The sequence below is a fragment of the Rhodamnia argentea genome, chromosome 2 (genome assembly GCF_020921035.1).
Source record: "Rhodamnia argentea isolate NSW1041297 chromosome 2, ASM2092103v1, whole genome shotgun sequence".
Classification (NCBI taxonomy): Eukaryota; Viridiplantae; Streptophyta; class Magnoliopsida; order Myrtales; family Myrtaceae; genus Rhodamnia; species Rhodamnia argentea.
The window spans coordinates 25,549,161-25,569,909 of record NC_063151.1 but is presented as its reverse complement, the minus strand read 5'-3'; the positions used below and the strand labels follow the sequence as shown (position 1 = coordinate 25,569,909).

The 20,749-nt window shown below is 40.4% G+C and overlaps 4 protein-coding genes across 9 annotated transcripts; 2 read left to right on the top strand and 2 right to left on the bottom strand.

The window, feature by feature from the left end:
- Nucleotides 1–34: 34 nt before the first annotated feature.
- On the bottom strand, nucleotides 35–20,583 carry LOC115737308 (peptide deformylase 1A, chloroplastic/mitochondrial). Of its 3 annotated transcripts, none has more exons than XM_030669364.2 (5): nucleotides 20,024–20,583; nucleotides 18,729–18,818; nucleotides 18,564–18,631; nucleotides 17,703–17,966; nucleotides 35–47 (listed from the first exon to the last, which is right to left on the bottom strand). In XM_030669364.2, exons 1-4 carry the CDS (start codon nucleotides 20,543–20,545, stop codon nucleotides 17,720–17,722), a joined length of 927 nt encoding a protein of 308 aa, XP_030525224.2. In that variant the 5' UTR covers nucleotides 20,546–20,583; the 3' UTR covers nucleotides 35–47; nucleotides 17,703–17,719. The 3 variants fall into 3 exon arrangements, with proteins under 3 accessions (XP_030525224.2, XP_030525221.2, XP_030525220.2); XM_030669361.2 differs by lacking the exon at nucleotides 35–47 and adding an exon at nucleotides 16,269–16,762; XM_030669360.2 differs by lacking the exon at nucleotides 35–47 and adding an exon at nucleotides 17,328–17,613 and having other exon boundaries at nucleotides 17,710–17,966; nucleotides 20,024–20,581.
- LOC115737307 (F-box protein At5g49610-like) lies at nucleotides 500–1,884 on the top strand. The gene has a single exon (XM_030669358.2). The coding sequence runs from the start codon at nucleotides 612–614 to the stop codon at nucleotides 1,794–1,796; it is 1,185 nt and encodes a 394-aa protein (XP_030525218.1). The 5' UTR covers nucleotides 500–611; the 3' UTR covers nucleotides 1,797–1,884.
- On the bottom strand, nucleotides 4,181–8,647 carry LOC115737310 (DNA replication complex GINS protein PSF1). 4 transcript variants are annotated; one of them, XM_030669368.2, is made up of 7 exons: nucleotides 8,381–8,647; nucleotides 8,148–8,268; nucleotides 7,223–7,290; nucleotides 6,638–6,751; nucleotides 6,363–6,525; nucleotides 4,785–4,931; nucleotides 4,181–4,702 (listed from the first exon to the last, which is right to left on the bottom strand). In XM_030669368.2, the coding sequence occupies exons 2-7, from the start codon at nucleotides 8,220–8,222 to the stop codon at nucleotides 4,676–4,678; spliced, it is 594 nt and encodes a 197-aa protein (XP_030525228.1). In that variant the 5' UTR covers nucleotides 8,223–8,268; nucleotides 8,381–8,647; the 3' UTR covers nucleotides 4,181–4,675. The 4 variants fall into 4 exon arrangements, with proteins under 4 accessions (XP_030525228.1, XP_030525226.1, XP_030525225.1 ...); XM_030669366.2 differs by having other exon boundaries at nucleotides 4,181–4,931; nucleotides 8,368–8,647; XM_030669365.2 differs by having other exon boundaries at nucleotides 4,181–4,931.
- On the top strand, nucleotides 13,972–14,890 carry LOC115737311 (uncharacterized protein At1g15400). Its single transcript, XM_030669370.2, has one exon. It carries the CDS (start codon nucleotides 14,118–14,120, stop codon nucleotides 14,493–14,495), a length of 378 nt encoding a protein of 125 aa, XP_030525230.1. The 5' UTR covers nucleotides 13,972–14,117; the 3' UTR covers nucleotides 14,496–14,890.
- Nucleotides 20,584–20,749: the final 166 nt, after the last annotated feature.

Sequence of the window (20,749 nt, the reverse complement as noted above, 5' to 3'; positions counted from 1 at the left end):
CCCTTATCTTCTAGCTAACTATCAACCACATACGCTAGTTTCTTCTTCTGGGGTGTTAAAAGAGTATTGGTGGAAAAGATATCAGGGGTGACGACATGTTATTAGCTGAGAAAGAAATTGAGTTTTAGTCCAAAACTCGTCGCAACAAAAAGAGAGGGGGAGGGAAGGGGAATAAAAGGTTTACTTCAACAATCATCTTCATTCGTTAGAAAAGTCCATTTCTCAGTTTAAAACCATCTTGATTAGGATTTACACAGCGCGAGGAGACTAAAGGAGCAAAGCAGCACCTAAGCAACTTCTGTGAATTAACACTAAACTGGGAAGAAAGTGAGGGAAAAATTCTCACTTCAGTCACAATGGTTTCCTGGTGGCTTTTTAGTTAGTTTAAAGCCTACATTTTGCATAGAGTAACACGATGAACAACTAGAGAATCTCATTTAAAATGAAAACTAGTAGTACAAGGAAAGCATAATTTATCACATCATCACGTGTGGGTCAGACAAAGAGCTTCGTGTGGGTCACGCATCCCCATGAAATATACCCCACATCGTCGTCAATGACTCATCATCAATAATTGCACGGCGACCCCATAGTTGCTGTTAGATTGAAGCATGTATGGAGGTAGCCGCGCAGCTCAGCTAGTTACAGTACCTTCACCATCTTCTGTGAAAAAAAAAATGTGGAACAGCCTTCCATTGGACGTCCTGGCCAAGATCTTCTCCTTCCTCTCGCCGGAATCGTTGGCCCGGGCCAACTCGGCTTGCCGGCATTGGCACAGGTGTGGCAGAGGTTACCTGCTGAGCATGGGATCAGCGGTGACGTGGAAGCATCCACCGTGGTTTGTGGCGGTGCCTATTCGCAGCCTCAGTGGATGTTGCTATGTCCACAATCCGAACTCGGATAATTGGCATGCCGTTCCCCTTGATTTCTTGGCGGACCCAGTGAGGCTAATTTCCCCTATTGGTGGTGGTCTTATCCTGTTAAGATCCACAAGTACCACGGTCCACCAATTAGCTCTATGTAATCCTTTTACAAGGCAATACAAGCGATTGCCGAAGCTGAACATTCCGCGCACCAATCCGGCCACAGGAATAGTAATGTTGGACCCCAGCCGAGGTGCTTCATTCCCTGCCTTCAGGGTGTACGTAGCTGGAGGAATGTCTGATGCCCCACGCGGTTGCGGCACGTATGAGTCCACGTTGGAAGCCTACGATTCAGCTCGTGAGAGGTGGCAGATTATCAGGCCGATGCCGGTGGAATTTGCAGTGAGGCTGACGGTCTGGACTCCAGATGAAAGTGTATGCTGTGATGGGGTGCTGTACTGGATGACCTCAGCCAGGGCCTACAGCATCATGGGCTTCGAGATCGAGACAAATAATTGGCATGAACTAAGCGTACCGTTAGCAGACCAGCTCGAATTCGCGGCGCTGATTCGCCACAACGGGAGGCTGACGCTAGTTGGCGGGACATGCAGCGGAGCAGTATCCGTGTGGAAGCTCCGTGAAGGTGAGGTTTGGAGTTTGGTTGAGGAAATGCCACGTGAATTGGGGTCGAAACTGTTAGGCGGGAAGGCGAATTGGGGCGGTACAAAATGTGTAGGTACTGATGGGGTTATGTGTTTGTATAGAGATCTTGGGTCAGGTATGGTAGTTTGGAGGGAAATGAAAGATAATGGGAGATGGGAATGGTTTTGGGTTGAAGGGTGCTGTTCTATCAGAGGGAAAAAGGTGCAGAATTTCCCAATAAGAGCAGTGCTCCTTCATCCGAATCTTGCTCCATCTCACTTCCTCAATTAATGTAGACTTGGCCAAGCATTGATCATAATGTCTGTGTCCTGACGAATTCTCTCAGCAAAATTTTGTATAAAAATGTAATTGATGTGAATCAGTATCAAGGATATCGTCCTGCTTCCTCCATGAGTCCCTCACTTCTGTTCTGCAGTAGTGAAATCACTGACAAGCTGCTCATCACAGTAGCTAGTTAAACGGGAAAATATCAGGATGTTGTTCAATATTTGATGCAGGTTGTCTACAGAACAGGATCCCTGAAATCAAACTATGATTATAAAGAATTGTCAAAGTTACTGCGCAAATTAGTACTCTATAGTTGATGGTGCATGGAACAAAACCTGGAGCATTTTCTTACTGATTGGAAAACAAGTTCAAAACCGAAGCTGGAGCACCAGAGGGAAAGTTCTGGCACCCTGTGATAGCTACTTGCTAGCTCTTCTCTGGTGGCTCGCGCCAAAGGTGGTGTGGCTGTGCCATGTCGTGTGCCAGACAATTCTATGGTTCCACTCTGTCTTCCTGTTTCAGTGACGCAAACTCTGATTATCAGAGCGGAGACGACTCGATTTTTTCCTTTCAGCTGCGAAGCTAGTCAGAGGAATGATTAAGAAAGTCACTTGGTGCTCAAAGGAGATGTACCAAGGACACTGCTACTAAAACCCAGCATGATCTTATTTCGGTGCATGATATGCTCCTACAGGGGATCCCATAGCAGACGGGGTGTCAAAAATACCCGATCCGAACTAGTCAACCCATACAGTATCATCTGCAGGTTCTGCAATGATGGTATTCACTTGTCAGATCTATCTCTGCAAAACTGTGTACACATCGAGAGTGCTTGCACAACAAAACTATTCTTCCATACTCAGTTCATCCACGTGATTTTGATGATTTGGCCGGTGGATATCACCTTGAACCTTACCAATATGAAAGCCGAGAAACCACATACCAGATACCTATATGTATGCCGAGAAACCACATAACAGATCAACATTTTAGAAAATAGCATGCTGTTAAGACTTCTTATACACATAATTTCACGTAAAGTGTAGTAATGATCGCCATGAATACTTCAAGTATACCTTGACAACAGGAAACGGTCCAGCTCTCAAAACGGATAAGGTGGCATTAATGCCTGAAATTAAAGTTTCAGAGCTTGTGCTCTCAACAGTTGTGGACAGTTTATGAGAACGTTAATATGATTACTTACTGAGTTCAAAGTGAAAACCATCGAGTGCATCAAAGATGCTCCCATTAGAGCAGCTTCAACAGTCTTTAAGAAGAGTGGAGCAAGATTAAAGCCAATTAGTGTGTGTATACAGAACAGGATAGACCTCTTTCTTCCTCTACCTGCTACATGCAAGCCCCAAAATTCGTTGATTTCACGATCTCTACCTCAAGGGAAAACAAATAGTACTGACAGCACCCATCAAAAGCATAGGACCAACTGAATACTCACTGAGCAGGACATGCGTTCTTTCCACAAAAAATAGATGAAAATGTATTATTACGGTCTATAGTTAGGACAAATTACAAAAGCACTGCCCTTTGAGTTCTCGTAGTTTTCTTTTCCTCTCATATAACTTGATATGAAAATCATTTTCCTATGTTCGACTTTATTCAAGTTGTAGGAACCGTGAAGACCATACTGCAACGTGAACTGGAGAGACCAGATGCAACATGATTCAAGGAACTTCTCAACAAGGGTATTCCTGTCACTTTGGATGATCAGGCTGTGGAAATAGTCAAGAATATAAGCTGCTTACCTTATCAGTGCATTGGATCGCTAAATTCGGTATATAAGTATCCTCTCAATTATAGAGTTTGTAACATAACATGCATAAACTTCAAAGTGGAAAAACTAGGGCCGATGTGATTACACTACTGTAGCATGTAGAAACAACTGCAATGGAAATTATGAAGCTTTTAACTTACCAATTAACCCTCAGAAAAGGAGTCTTAAAGCACATGCAACATAACCGTAAGATAGAAAATTGATTGGCGCAACTCACGAAGACACGAAGACTTAAAAAAATTTATTCCTCGCCATTAAAGGCCAGATAAGTATATATGCAGTGAGTGCGAAGACTAACATGCAAAGATCTACAGCACAAATACATAAATACAATTCAAATGGAAAGCGGAGAGGCATGCTGTCGAAATTGGGTAGGCGTTAATAAATGTATATGCATCCCTTAAATTTTTGCATGCCACTTCATCCCCGTGGTAATTTGCAAGTACCAATGGACTATCATTCGACAAAAAATATCACTGGAAGAAAAGTGAGACAGCTACATGACAAGATGCATTACCCCATAAGGCTACTTGGCGATCAATAAATTTGCGGAGAGGCAGCTGTGCTTGCTAAATTACATGCAAAAAGCCAAGAGGGGGCCAAAATCATTCATTTGCACAAAGCCTTTGGAAAAGATACAATAGTTCACCATTATTGAGTAATCCATCCTGAAAACAGAACTCTCAAGTACATCCAAAGTTTCATGTATTTGTACGTCTGTGGTGATCATATTTTTGCTGGCTCTTAAAAGGGTTCTGCTAACTGCTATAGCTTAAGAAGCCACTAACATTCTTCTGCTGAAAGCCAAAGCAGAAAAATTAGGCAGTGTGTCATCTTCATTGCTAGAATGATTTACACTTATTTCTGCAAGTTAAACCAGTGTTCATGTCTGATCTTTTCTCCAGGGTGTTGTCTACTATGTCCAGCTGTCTCACCAGGTTAGATAATCATTATTCTGGGCTGACTCACTTCTGCTTGTTCTTCCACCAACTGCTTAGCTCGTGCTTATAGCAGTGGCATAATGCAAGTGCAGTTCAGCTAGGGAGCCTGCGGATGCCCATCAAGAATGCGTGGACTGGGTTAACTCCGTTGGTCAGCTCAAGAGTTCCTCCATTAAACCCTGTTAACAGAATCAGAGCAACTGATTGATTGGAAGAATTGATGAGACCAGGAAATATCAGCAACTTGAGGGAACAACAAACCTGACAAATATATTGTTCAGCATCAGTTCGTTTGAGAAAGTGCATTGAGTAGCGAGCAAGATTGGCAGACCGGTCAGTGAGCAACACTTCACCAATATCATCAAGAACTCTAACCTGGATGTACGGATCCTTCGGTGGCACCATATCCTGGCAAAGACTTTAATCATGCATCGAATATCCCGTGAAGCACATGCTTCTTACTTATCTTCTCTCAAAGAAATTAATTAGTTCAGTGCTCTTTAGTCTTTATTGAATTGCACTTCCTAATTCACCGGAGAATTCTATGCTCACATTCATTTATAAGAAATGCACAAACGTTGACACAAGTAGAAAATCATCATATTCTTCAACACAACCAATACCAGTAATGCCACCCCTTGGCACTCCATCCCAGGCACAACACAAACAAGGATGAAAATACATAAAAGGAGTAAAAAGTATGACTTGATTAGGTCATAACTCCAACAACTATAGAGGTTAATGATGCAAACAGCTTGACAATAGATTCAGACGCGATTGCAGTGTTCTTACATCCCTTAAATAAATAAACATGATGGACATCTTAAACTCTTAAGCAAGTAACTTAAAGAAATAATGCATTGATAACTGTATGCATACTGTGGCTTTTAACTGTTAGAAGGATGCAACTGAGGCACTGAGTATTATGTCAAGCTTTGCAAGTAGTGAAGCTTGTGGACAACAGCAAAAAAGTTCAAAATTGGAAATTTCTAGTTGAAAGTGGGGAAATCCAGATCACGGCCCACGGAACAGGGATGAGGTTGAAAGTTCAAAAAGCAGGCAAACCAGTGCATAATTAACACAGACGAAGATCTTCCGCTGGTAAGCATAAAAGGTTATGAAGTCAACAACAGAAAAGGCAAGACATGCTGTACCATCTGCTAACTCCATGAAATAAATGCAAGATATATAAAATAATTAAGAATGCTGAAAAATTACAAACTAAAAGTGTCAATTGCACTATCATATGTCATCACAAGAAACCTTTCCCTAACAATAATACACAATAGCAAAGATCAGACTGCTTTCCAACAACAAAAGTTAAATGAAAAAAATGCAACAGATGGAAGGAGAGACACGATCGCTTAGTTAAGCAAACCCCTGTCAGCCACAAACAACATTTCTCAAAATTCAATGAATTAAAAAACAAGAAAGAGCGAATTTTGACTCCTTTGATTATCTTTACATGAAACTGAGTCTTAAGATATCCCTTGGCTCTTCCCAGCGAATTAAGCATCGTCAAATTTTCACTAACTAGACAAGTCAACATGCAGAGATCATATCTCAAGATTAATATTTCAATCCGTTTGCATAAAAATGTTGTAGTTGTCACCCATGACCGTATGATACGACAAATTTTTGGATATAACCCTGCTTTGATGTCGCTTTCCTCTATGCTCAGTAGTACGTTCCTTGTTTTTTTCCACCATACCAAAGAACACGTGAAGTATTCATCAAGCCAAACTTCTCAAGTAAAACGTTAACACTGACTTGACATCTTTTTCAATAGATGTCTCAAATCAGGAGGATCAGATTCAGATAGAGAGGAGTGGGGCTTACCACTGTCAAATCCAGATTCATTTCATTCATATATGCATCCAGAGTAGCAGAGTAACCCTTAGAGAACTCCTTCTCAGAGTTGCTCAACTTCATAACGAGTTCATTGGGAAGCACGCGCCCTAACTTCCACCTCAAACTCCGTATAACATCTGCTCTATTGTACCTTAAAGTCACAAAATAATTAAGCAAAATAACATTAGGGTAAAAGAGTTCAACAACAATTAATTGACCAATTAATGAAAAGTGGAAAAGAAAGGGAATACTATTATCTTTACATGTATGCCATTAGGCAGCGTTTATTGCGAGTCAGAGAAAGATGATGAATCAGTGCTCCATAGAAATCTGCATTTCTGGTTGTTTGGATATCCAAGCCTTCTTCTTGCATATTCCTATTGCAACATATTCATGTAAATCCAAAGTCTGATACGACCAAAGTTTTACATAATGCAGTTGAGCAACTTGAAATGATGCTAGAGCCTAACTCGTGGTGACAATAAGAAAATCTTGAATCCTTGAGATCATCACAATCTGATCTAGTAAGTTTACCATCGTAAAATACACTTGCACTGGTAAAAGTTCCTCTCATTCTATAACAACCATAGTCAAAAGGTAGATTTTTCAGTTGAAAAGGGTAAAAACATGAAATTCTGCTGCATGCCTATACTAGATGACAACATGATGCTATGCATTTATGACAGTCATACCAGCTAGATTTTATATGCTCGAAATTCCTTCTGGCTAGAACTTAACTCCCGTAAAGACGCAGGAAACATATGAAAAAAATATGCTCAATAGCCGATACTTGACCACATAAAGAGAATGACGAAAATTTAAAAGAAAAATAGAGGAAATAGGATTACCTGAACAAGGCCTGAAGCCCAACATGATGTGAACTACATTCTTTGATTACTTGATTAAATAAGTCGTCCTGCATGATTATAGTGAGAGAGTAAGGTTATATTTAGCATGTGAAAATCATTTGATCTAGCAAAACACACAGATTCGATAGTAAGATGAGTAGAATAGAGAATCATGGAATCTTGCCTTAATAAAAGATAAGGTAAGACTTGATTAAAAATGCAGGTACGGTTTGGCAAAAGGACAATGATTAAAAGTGTTGGAACATGCAGAGGCAAAAAGAAACCCTTAAAAGCAACATTAGAATTACAAGATATCGACCATGAATATATTAGAGATTTAAATACAAAGGCATGTATTGCTAACATGTCTCCCCAGAAAAAACTACATTCTACATGGTACATTGACAATATGTTAGAGAACCAAACTCAACACATGAATTATGAACAGAAAGTGACCAATGCGGCCATGCCCTTTGCATGCAGAGAGATTACAATAGTAACATGTTCATGAAGTCAAGAACGAAATAATCAATCAAACAACAGCTACATCTGTCTGAAGAATTTACAAGTGGTGTAATTGCAGCAGGACTGAGCTACAAATCATAGTAAAAATAAACACTACACCTCCCTATTGCTCTGATTCTCGTCCTATTTTGACTTTAGTACCTTTCTCAAGCAAACATACCCCGCTCCAGGTATGAGTCGATATGTAAGGCAGAAGCAATAAGATAAACAAATATTCAAATAAAGGTGGGTTTTAGCATTTGAACCCCCAGTGAAAGTTCCAAAAGACATCGAAAGGCATACGAGAATCAGAGAACTCCAATAGTGCAATCTGGAAGCTGAAATCCATATACGCGGGATTCACACTGAAACAACAGAACGCAAATTGCTAGAGTACAAGAATATGAAATGCGAAACTCACATTAAAAGGCTTGAGCTGCCCCTTTTCACTGCTACTGAGCTCTTTCACCAACTGGCTTGCCTTTCTCCCGTACATCTCGTTCTAGCCGCCAGAAGCTCACAATTCAGTTATTTCACGACCCCTAATAAGAACCCTTCCCCAAAAATAAAAACAAAAAAATTAGTAATTTCATCAAACATGTTGTCCACATGAAAAATCCAGCCGAACCCAACAGTCGTACAATGTCAGTTTACCCAGGAAATCTTCCGGATCTGAGCTCAGACGCAAGCACTCTCGAAACAAGCAATCTTGATTCAGGATCTAGGGGAGAACAATCATTCAAGATGAAAAGATCGTACTTTGAGAAAGCTAATACAGCAAAAGCACCTCCTTATCTCCGCTTCGCGCGCGAGAAAAAGGCGAGAAAGAATCGACCGACAACGCGATGGAATGCTCGAGTGAAGATGGTGAAATGCGTTTTCAATTTTTGGCGGGTGAACTTTGCAGAGATCCCCGAAATAGACCGCTTTTGATTTGTCCGAACATTCAAAGTCGAAACCAAACACAGGATGGAGCGCGCTGTCGTCCCCGGGCCAGGCCCGAGCTAAGGAAAGCTACTGGGCCTAAAGACCAGCCCGGTCCAGCTACCGGGACACCGAATAACTAATAAGCATGTTTAGCAAAAAGGGAAAATGACACAAACATATAATATGGTCCATAGAACTTTTTAATTTGCTCAACATAGTCTCTGGAGCCTGAACTTTACCCTAATGTGCAATATATTTCCTAAAATTTTAATTTATTCAATGTGATCCCTAAACCTTTTTGCACATATTCAATTTGAAAATGTTCAATGTTGTCCTTTTAATAATCCAAGTTCGGGGATTAGATTAAACTTTTTCATATAATCTATTGACTAAATTGAATGCGTACTGAAAGGCTATGGATCATGGTGAATAATGTAAAAGATCGGAAACGATATTGCACATTGGGCTAAAATTCATGAACCACGTTGAACAAATTAAAATTTTACCCTAATGTGCAATATATTTTCTAAAATTTTAATTTATTCAATGTGATCCATAAACCTTTTTGCACATATTCAATTTGAAAATGTTCAATGTTGTTCTTTTAATAATCCAAGTTCGGGGATTAGATTAAACTTTTTCATATAATCTATTGACTAAATTGAATGCATACTGAAAGGCTATGGATCATGGTGAATAATGTAAAAGATCGGGAACGATATTGCACATTGGGCTAAAATTCATGACCCACATTGAACAAATTAAAATTTTACCCTAATGTGCAATATATTTTCTAAAATTTTAATTTATTCAATGTGATCCCTAAACCTTTTTGTACATATTCAATTTGAAAATGTTCAATGTTGTTCTTTTAATAATCCAAGTTCGGGGATTAGATTAAACTTTTTCATATAATCTATTGACTAAATTGAATGCATACTGAAAGGCTATGGATCATGGTGAATAATGTAAAAGATCGGGAACGATATTGCACATTGGGCTAAAATTCATGACCCACATTGAACAAATTAAAATTTTACCCTAATGTGCAATATATTTTCTAAAATTTTAATTTATTCAATGTGATCCCTAAACCTTTTTGTACATATTCAATTTGAAAATGTTCAATGTTGTCCTTTTAATAATCCAAGTTCGGGGATTAGATTAAACTTTTTCATATAATCTATTGACTAAATTGAACGCGTCTTGAAAGGCTATGGATCATGGTGAATAATGTAAAAGATCGGGAATGATATTGCACATTGGGCTAAAATTCATGAACCACATTGAACAAATTAAAAATTTGGGGATCATATTGCATATTTGGACAAAATTTATGGATCATTTGTGCCATTTTCCCTAACAAGGAAGATCGCCCGAATTGAAAAACCTTGCAACTCTATATGTATTATTTCGAAAGCTTAATCTATTCTTTTGCCGTGCGTCTTTCCTGAAAAAGTCATCGGTATTTTCATAATCGATGCAAGGGGAGTGCGATTGCACTTGGTCTTTGACAAGTTCGTACACGAGTCCCCGGCCCAACGTTTGCCTATACGAGCTCTTCTTTCTAATCAGTGGAACGCCTTCTTGACGCCATTGCTTTAAAGATCACTAGCGGAAGTCACTATGAAAGCGAGCTGCGAGAATTAAATACCTAATATGCATCCGAAAATGTCGATTTCATACGCAAGACGAAAACCTAAACGTTCCGCGCATGAATCAATCGGATTGGTAAGCCCGTGATTTTTCTAATCGAGTTGCATACCAACTTAATCCGATTAGTCGAATATTCCATGTGGTGTAATGTTTATTATTCAAGGGAGGCGTTGTTGAAATGGAGCTAGGTCTAGCGTCGTTTAAGAGCCAAAGCAAGAGGAGCAGAGCGAGTCGCCATGTTTGACGAAGAGCAGCCTAATTGGAAACTTTGAATGTTCCGAGAACAAAGATGAAATGTCAATCTGATGCTGTCTGCTTCGTTTTTCGTTTAACTCGCATAGACTTATGTACCCGGAGAAAAAAAAAAAATTAGCCAACTCATTGACTTGGCATTGCATATGACTTCTACTTTGTCGTTCTTTGCGGTTGATCAAGTCATTCAAATGCGGCATTCGAAATCGATCAGCACGGATGGAATTTGACGATTGCTAGCTACTCAAAATTTGCCAACGACCCTCGTTGTCCAGTCTTTCTCCTTCTTTCTCGGCGTCACGGGGAAGACATGTTAGCCTTAGGAATTCAATTCAAACCCAATGATTAGATTGTATCGTACTACTTCGCTTAATTAGAGCTTAAGCACGGAAAAGGAGGCAAGGCACACAACTTCTTGAATGTTTCGGGGAGCCAGACAAGGAAACCTTTGCCGCGATGCTCGCTCCTCAAACCTTGGAAGCCGCCATCCGGTGTGTTGGACATGGACTGGTCTATGATGATCTATCTGGCTCGATGACTCCTCCATCACGATCTTCGAGTTCTCGTTCTCAGTCCTTCATGAAGCGATTGCAATAATCTATTGGGCGTGATGATTCTTGGAGGACGATGGGAATCGTTTCGGCATCCCAGAAGTTTTAATGTTGTCGTCGCTGATAATGCAAGAGGTGCTTCCTCCACATTCTCTGCTTCCAAACTCCTCATGATCTGCGAACGCGAAAGCTAGTCACTCAACGAAAGAAAAGAACCATTTTGCATGAGTTGGCGTAACGCCCAACTCAAAAAATCAAGGAATAATGACATGAATAATCTCTTAATATGGTCTCAAAGCTTTAACTCAATATGCAATGTGGCTCATAATTTATTTTATATGATTCTTGAACTTTTGGTACGTGTTCAGTATAGTCTCTAAACTATATGAAAATATTCAATATTGTCGTTCGATTAATTCAAGTCCAAGGATCACATTGAACAAATAAAATGTTCAAAGATCACGCTGCTCATTGAGTCATTTGCCCGATGACTATGTCATATCCAAATGTGACCTAGTGTGGGCGAGTGACATGTTCCCAACATACAATGTTTGCATAGTCACTATTTACATATGTCGATTTTACTCGGTGTATGCCAAGGCCCGAAAGAAAACAAGGACCACTTCGAGTTGAAGCTCGTCATCTTCTTTTAAAAAAAAAATTATGTTTTCGACACTTCATTGCATCCATGGACAAGACACTACATTTGTCGCCGGAGATTGTGAAGGGTCATTTGCGGATTTTGGATATGAAACTCAAGGCTTGCATAGCAACGATTTTGGTTATTTGATTATGTTCCTTGAAACAAAAAAGGGATAAGAATCGTGTTTGATAACATAAATGATTATAATTCTGATTCTGTTCTCGGAAAAAATTTTGGAGCAAAAGTAAGAAAAACAAAAATTTGTTTCTAGAAAAAGAATCACTTTTGATAATCACAAGACAGAATGAAGTCACACATGTCTCACTTTTCCTTTTCAATTCTTTCATCACTTTTTACTCGACCTTAAACATAATGAGGTCTCATTTTCAAAGAAAAATATATAAGATAATAAAAAATAAAAATAGAAAAAAAATTTCTAAAAAATCAGAAAAATTTCAGAAAATCTCTAAAAATAGAAGAAGCTTGGATTAGGCTAGCTTGACCTCATTTTCATAAATTTGGGCCTAGATTCCCTAAATTTCATAGATTTTATTCTTTTTTAGGAAAATCATAAACACCTTTGAAGTTAAACCCGAACCACATTTCTCTAAGAGCCGAGGACTTCATTAGGGTTTTATCATTCAATTTATTGATGTCATGATTCATTGATTACGCATTTGATTTCATTGGCTGTGATTCACTTAGGTTTAAGTACTTTAGACTTGGTCTAGTTTCAGAACATTTGGAAAAGGACAAAACAACATGCGTGAACACTTAGCATTGGCTTACCTCATAGGTTTAAAAATGAATTAAAAATTTGCATGAAACACGGTTAGAAAACACTCAATTTCGGTTCCGAAGGGTGTCGGTGGAAACACCGACGTAACCAAGTCCCCATATCTTAGATTTCTCTAGTTGCATAGAAGCGAGCCGTTTCTCTCGACCGTTCGATAAGGTTCCCGATCTACTTTCCCGAAAGACTGGTGGTGACTCCATTTACATGTACACAAACACATGCCATCGATCACACTAAGCTCTAATTTAATATTCCTTCATTGCGATTTGGTATATGCATGCGAGGGCCCGAGCTAATCTGAAATCACACACTAACCCAACATGGTGTATCCTTTTTTAAGTTTAAAATGACTCGTTATGACAAGACAATTAGATGGAATAGCACGAAAAAATATTATATGCAATTTGCAATATGTTATATAAGAGAATCAAAAATTGGGAAGAGAAATTATTTTCACAAAGTAACTACGTAATTATTTGATTTAAATGACAAAAATTATGAAGAGAAATTATTTTCGGGAACAAAAATTTTGCAAAATTACCAAACGCGTTTCGTTCCCAGGAATGAAATTTTTGTGCGATTACAAAACGCGTTATGATTCTCTAAAACTCATCCAGGGAACAGAAACATAAAAAATAATTTTAATCAGAATCACTTTTTCAAATCGGAATCGTTACAATGCAAGTCCCAAATAACAAAAAAATTAAAGATACAAAGATTTGAGGCAATGGTACCTAGACTTTTAAATTGCGAAAAGGCAAAAATAAAAGATATATCCGCAAAAAAAGTTGAGTACTTTTTCTACAAAGAGTACAATGTGGCTATTTAAAACCTAAGATCGACGGTTACAAATGTTATTGAAATTGAAAAGAATACTTCCTAATCCTATTCACAATTACAAGAATCCTAAAATCGCGGCAATGAACACAATCACCCAACAATTACCTATGAAAAATACTGCTACTTAACACTTACACGTAAATATCAATATCAATCGCTTCACTCTAATAAAGGTTTTCATCAATAATCGATAATTGTCATTATCAACTAAAGTTGTCACCGATCGAACACAACCAAAACTTGGTAATTTTGGGTGCCAACAAGATGGAAGATCTTAACACACGTGCAACTCAAAATGACACGATAGGGTCATTTACCAAAACTTAGTAATTTTGAGTATCAACGTAATCAAATGCTAAAATCTTTCGAAAAATGCTGTTGAGTTTTTCTTCTTCGTCTTCTTTAGCGGTCGTGATTCTTGACTCCTCCAGGGCTGGCGTGCAGAATGAAACATCCAATTTCACGATGCGTTAAATCTCTAAAAAAAAAAAAAATCTCGAAAAAGACTTCAATTTTGACTAGCAGACAAATTATGACCTCTTCCTCTTCCCAGCATCTCTCCCTAGTTTCTACCCTTCCTTCCTTCTTTCCTTCCTTCTCTCTATCTATAAATGTCAAACGGGAAAGTCTTAAATGCATCAGTACAGCATTAAGCCAGTTGCCGATAGTTAATCGATAGAAACATCGAGAGATCGAGAGAGATCGAGAGAGAGAGAGAGAGCGGTGATGGCTGGGTTGCAGAGATCTGAAGTCTCGTTCAGAAGGCAAGGCTCTTCAGGGCTGGTGTGGGACGACCGATTCATACAAGCGGAGCTGAGGCGGAAAGATGAGCTTGATGCCCAGGAAAAGGCCGCCCTCGGAGACGATCCCAATAACACCAAGCCTTCGTCGACGCCAGCCAGGGCCAGCGCTCCTCCTCCCATCGAGACCCTGAACCGGAGCCGATCCGACAACGGCGCCGGGGGGCGAGGGTACCGGAGCGGGAAGGTGTCCCAGGCGATCGAGCCGCCGTCGCCGAAGGTGTCTGCATGTGGGTTTTGCGGCGCCTTCGGGAAGCAACCCAAGAATCGCAAAACCAATCCCGGGAAGCGCAGATCGAGATAGGACCGGGCCCCGTGTGTAGTGCCCGGTTCTCTGCTGGTGACTGGTCATGGTGTATCTGCTTCAGGAGGTGAATTTTTTTTCTCTTTTCTTTATTGATAGAAATATAGGATTTTCGTCATATATGAGATAAGATTTAGCTGATAAATAGTGTGGTCTATGTCTCAATAAACTGAGATTTGTGGGAGTTTTGGGAACAAGAAGTGGGAAAGTTTGGTACTTTGCTTCTTTTGTGTTTTTGTCCACCCCCTGTTCTTTCTTATGAGCTCAATATGCTGTTCTTCCTTTTGGGGTTGGATTTAGATTCTAGAGAAGCTCTGTTCATGTGATGGCCTTTACTTATGCGATCGTGTCTGTATATCTGTCTCGAATTTATGTGAATTTCATCTTTGTACAAAGGTCAAAGTTCCGTGTGAACTCTTTCTTCTCTCTCCATCTCTCTTTCTGTCCACACTGCGCTGCCTCCATGTGAACAGAGCTAGGTCTAAAAAGTCGCGTGCTTATGAAATCATGGCTTTAGGGTGCCTCTTGTGGCTTAATTCATTTCATTAGGTACAGAAAGATCACGGGTTGAGAGAAAAAACAAAGGGTGCTTTACACCGGATTATCGCATCTTGTGGTTAACAGGCTCTTGCGCTCTGCCCGTTGAAATGCACTGAGAGCAACATGAGTTGATAGATGGAACGCCTAATTAAGATCTCGGTCCCAGTGGCTACTGGTTGGAGTGAGACGTTAGATTAGGAGGTCGAGGGTTGAGCTTCCTGTAGACAAATTTCTGATTTCGAAACTGGAATTTCTTAAAATCACCCATGTGTGCATCAACAACATCCTTTTTTGGTCCTGTAAGATGGCGGCCCTATATGAAACTGACGTTGGGGTAGAGGTAAAGCGATCTGTTGGTTGGTATTCATGGGTGTCGACTCTTTGGAAGTAGTTCAGAAAGAAGACGTTGCACGGTTTAATGAAAAAGGGAAATACAACTGTTGACTCTATTTAAGATCTTCCTTGGAGATTCTTCTGAGCAAAGTGGGCGATTGCCGGACTGGCCGCCTAAAAGTTGATGTTAGGACTGGGAGAGAAGAAGAAAGCTCCTCTCTGACGCATCCTATTCCTAGTGCTCGTGTAGCTGCTGCACATTTGAGCTCCGAGGTAAGGTGGTTTCAGGACAATCAGCTGATGTGATACCCCAACCCTCTCGACGCCTACACAGTCCTAGAAAGATCTCGAGACACAAAAGCCAACTCGTACCACGGGAAACATGTGAAGTAGGGACGACGGATCCCAAGCAAAAGTACCCACCAATTACTGTCAAAATAGCAAAATGATCAAAGGCCGTCTCTTTCTCTGTCGTGCTTTCCGGATTATTCTTCTTTCTTTCATCCAGAGCGTAGCGAAGGTCAAGCTACAATAACCAGAGGAAACTGAGACACTATCCAATCTTTTGAGGAAGTTTTTCCTTCAAAATTGCAATCTCTCAAGTTCTCTTCTCTTTCGCATTCTTCTCCTCCTTTTTCTTCTGGGTTATAAACAAACATTCGGTCGAGGTCGATCTCTTCCTCTAACTAGAAAAATGGAGAAAATTAACGGCATATTGATAAAGTTGCTAATTTTCTCCTCCTTTCAATTGGGAAATTTAGAAGAAGAGAAGTGGGAGAGACTGTTGGGGCTTGCCTTTTTCTTCTTCTCTTTTTCTGAAGTAAAATCATCAATGGTGAATGAGGGGACCTAGATGAAGGACCATTAGGGCCCAACCCCACGCTAAAGTGTCAAAACCATAATGAATCAATCAATGTGATGGGTGGTATTATATAGGACGACTCATCTATGGACCACCCCAATAAGAGAACCTCCACCACCATCTTCCAATCCCCCATTGCCACTAAGTTCCCCTAATTTTATCTCCAAACATGGAAAATGAAAAAAACAAAGAACCTTTTATAAAAGATGAGTGAAGAGGGGCGAGTGCAAGTGCAAGGCGTGCAAGTCCAACAACAACCGAAAAGAAAGGTCGTTCGAGTTTTGAAAAACGGGTCTCTCTTGGCTTGGACTTTTCGATGATGAACGCAAGTGCAAGACGTGCCACGAAGACGCCGGTCAATGTCATACCTTGTCTGCCGTGTGGTCACCGTGTGCATGCGTCCTCAGCAGCCATATTAGACCATGCGCGAGGTCCAGCCAGCCATCTTGTCGAGGCGTGCATCTTTTACCTGCCATATTGTGGATCATCGAAAGCATGATACACGATCGGCTCAACATGGACTGGTTCCTTTCTGTTTGGTAAATCAGCAGGTACCATTCACCAGTTGTTACGCCATGCCATATCGTGGCAGAGCCTATGGCAAAAGAATATTCCGTAGTGAGGTTTTTCTCTGATTTATGGGGTATTATCCATGCCCAATCTTTCAGCCAAAAACAGAGAAGAAAGCCCTGATCTCATTTGATTGGACGAGCAATGCTAGGCTTATTAGGACCGGCTTAAAAAAATTGGCTTACTGAGTCAGACAAATGAGCAACCCCTTTAAGCAAGTGGGTAATACAATATTCAAGTATCAATCATAGTTTGATGCATCACTTAGTAAATCAATTTATAAACCAGCATTATTAGATGTAACATTTTCCCAGATAGGAATCTCATTAGATAGGTTGCCTTGGAAATTGACCATCCATTCCAGATGCTAAAAGAAGCCTTTCTACGACAAATAAGTTGTGCAATACAATGTCCTTGTTCACAGTAAATGTGCATGTTTGAGCATACGACAAGCAGTTAAAGAACCTTCATAAACATGAGGAAGTCTGCAAGTACCGCAACAATTTATACCAGCACAAATGAAATGTAAGTTAAAAAAAGACTCCACGAAAATGTTTCACTAGTACAATTAATGGTGGATCAAAATCGAAAACCAGCAGAAAATTTTCAAGTTCTTAGCTCTTGCAGAATCCTCAAATATCAATGGTTCCTCGAAGACCACCTGACTAACTCAAACCAAGTGCTCATGCACTGGAATAGGAAGTATTGCTCTCTACGAAAACTCATTCCACTTGCCCAAATGATGACGGCACACACCAGAGAATGGTTGTACATCCTCAGGACACCAGTATATCCAAGTTCTGTGGTTGTGATCTGAGAATGATCTTTCCCAGCATCATGCATGGCTCTTGATAATCGCCATAAAAAATAATTGGTTGAGTTTGAGTAGTCAGAATTCTGACTTCCTACTTGGCTATGATCACGAATCACGTACACCTAGTCTGGGGCACCCATCCGCAAGAGGTAAGTCCAGGTTCTCCACAATTCTGAATGTTCTTGGAACCATCTTGTCCACATAGAGAGTTCCGCCCAAATGATCGCATTCGTGCTGTAATATCCTAGCTTGCCAACCCGAAGCATCAACCTTGATAGGCTTACCATCGCGACCCAATCCCGTAACCTCCACATCAAGATCTCTTTCCACCAATCCTCTGTATCCATCAACACTGAAAGTATGGTGGAGAACAGCGGACAATGTGAGTCAAAAAGGCAAAAGTTTTCCTCTTTTAAGTTAAAAAAATAAGCTCAGAAATTAATGAAACTGGTATCTCAACGTGCATTTTAGCATCTTGCAGATCTATGGAGTTCTGGTGAAATTACAATTTCTTGAGATGACTTTACAAGTCAGATTTCCACAAGAGTACTTTTATTCTCCTATTGAAAAACCACGCAAGTCTCTCATATTTCTTATGCTAAGTAAAATTCTTGTAGTTTTGCCAATGACAGTGCCCTTCACACAGAAAGTCTTGGTATCATAGGTGTTTTCCTCAAATACTTAAAAGAGGAATTCGAGCTTAAACATCAGAAGACACTTTCTTCAAGCAATCGAAAGAGACTTTCTGAAGGAGTGATTTCAATATATGCCATCCTTTTATCAATGTCATGCCATGAGAAAGGATTTTCTTTCCTTTTGCCTTGACGTGTGCTAAAGCAAAAAATCACTTGGTCCCTAAATATTTCTAGCTCATTCCAGAATGTATGATCATCACAGAAGAATGAAAAGATTATGTTTAAGACACCAGTTCTCAAACCATGATTATCACCTCAGGCAGCCCTCAAAGAAAAGGGCAGTCCTATTGCTCTTCTTTTTTAGCTTTGGGTTCAAGATTACCTGTTTCAGGAAAACCAGCAAATCACAGAAGCCAAATAAGAGACCGTTGTCGTAAAATATATAGGCGAGATGTGGTTCAACTAAAATTGTCTCATACCAGGAGATCAAATGGGCGCCTATCTTGTGCTTTAGTCTCTTCCTTAGGTGCATAACTTATGTACTCCTTCGTATCTTCTAGCACTATAATCTGCAAAGCAAGAAGATCACTACCCTATAATAGCAGACTGATTTCTACAACAACAGAAACTGGATGATATATTAGATGACTTTAGGATTGCAGAACACATGCAATCAACCACATGCACTCATCAAGACTTGTCATTTCATTCGCAAAATTTTCTGTAAATAGACACATTATTTTAGTACGGAGTTCCAACTACCACATCCAATCAAATTTAGAAAAATTATCAGCTTGTTAGCTGTCATCCCTGTCACATTAGTATTCGAAAATATTTCCAATCAGCTTAGGCTTGAACTTTATTGCCAGAGAGTATTTCCTTCATGAAGAAGATATTACTTCCACCACTAATATTGCCAAAAAATTTTGGTGTTAACCAGATCAATCATTGCCTGAAGCCTCCATTTGAAGATGACCTCAATTAGCTGTTCTGGTCACAGCAAAAGGTGGATCGAATTCCCAAAGTTGAAAATTTAACTAAGTGCCCACTACAGAAGAAGTCTCAATCAGGCAAAGAGCGATTGACTTTGCACAATATAAGACCAATTCCAAACCACCGAATTGCATAAATTTCAGCTGCAACCAAGGAACAGCTTGCAGCCATTATGATGGTTTTGTTGAAGGGCAAGTCCTTGACATATAAACTACAGCAAATCAGCGAGTTGGTAAACTTTCAGCATTTTGCAAAGAAGACGACATGAATAACTTGCAAAGGAAACAGGGTGCGAGATAAAGAATTGGTTAATCTAATCGGGCACTATGTGGCAGACAGAAGCAACATAAGCAATACTTCTGCTAAGATGCTCGAGGAGCAGAGCCGAAGGAACTTTTACAATTACAATCCTACATATTTGAAGCAAGGGACTATATGTGCCGTGTGATCGGGTAATAATATTTCTTTATCCATAGTAAAAGGTTCGATTTTCTTGCTAAACCTTCATTAAGAGTCCAGATAAAAAGGCAAAGAATAAGATCGTCCTTCCTGTGGTCATGTCACAGGACCTGCGAAATGCATCTTAACATGATCCGCGAGATAAATTGACTATGCCCCAACTTGAGAGAATCACGACTTAAAAATAAATAATGCCATTGTCAGGTCCTAGGAGAGTAAACCTTAGAAAAGCCACTACGGACGCAATCTCGAATTGCAATGACATAACACCACAGGAGAAAACTCAGCAACTAACAGTAGTATAGTTCAAAATTAAACCGACCCTCAAAGGAATGCCAATCTGAGGAGCAGCGAGCCCGACGCCGGGGGCCTTCCTCATCGCCATCACCATGTCGTCGATTATCTTCTGTATCCTCTCCGACCCGACATCCGCCGGGTCGACTTCCCCGGCTGGCTCGTGCAGGACAGGGTCGCCGGCTTTCACGATATCGGGCAGGCCCACGTTTACCTTCTTGTCCCCTGCGAGACCCAGAAGCCATCCCGCCCTCGCAGTCGAAGAAGGGTTGCTGTAACGTCTCCGAGGCGTGAAGATGAGGTTGAACTTGGGAGGCGAGCCCGTACTGCGTCGCCGAATTGCGGGATCGAGTAGTGTACGGAAAACGATAGTTCTTGAGGGAGTTGGGGAGAGAGAGAGAGGGAGCAGACGGAGTTGGAGGGAAGCTCTGTGGATGGACTCCATTGTTGCTCGAGTGGGGAGGTCGGCCGGATCATGCGTTTCGGACAAATTCTCCAGGCTTTGCGGTTGCATTGCGGCGTGTCCGATCGAGTCTCGCTGGGCCGGCATTCTAATTCGGGCCGGGCTGAAGAATGTTCATCTCTCTCTCTCTCTCTCTCTCTCTAACATTTAAACCCAAATGATTTATCAAGATTTCCATTTGAAATCATCATTCAGAGCTATTGTAGTTGCTACAGTCGGCAATTTGACAACTGAAATCATCACTCATCAGCAAGAGAGGGAGACAATTTCGCTAGACACGCGAGGAGTATT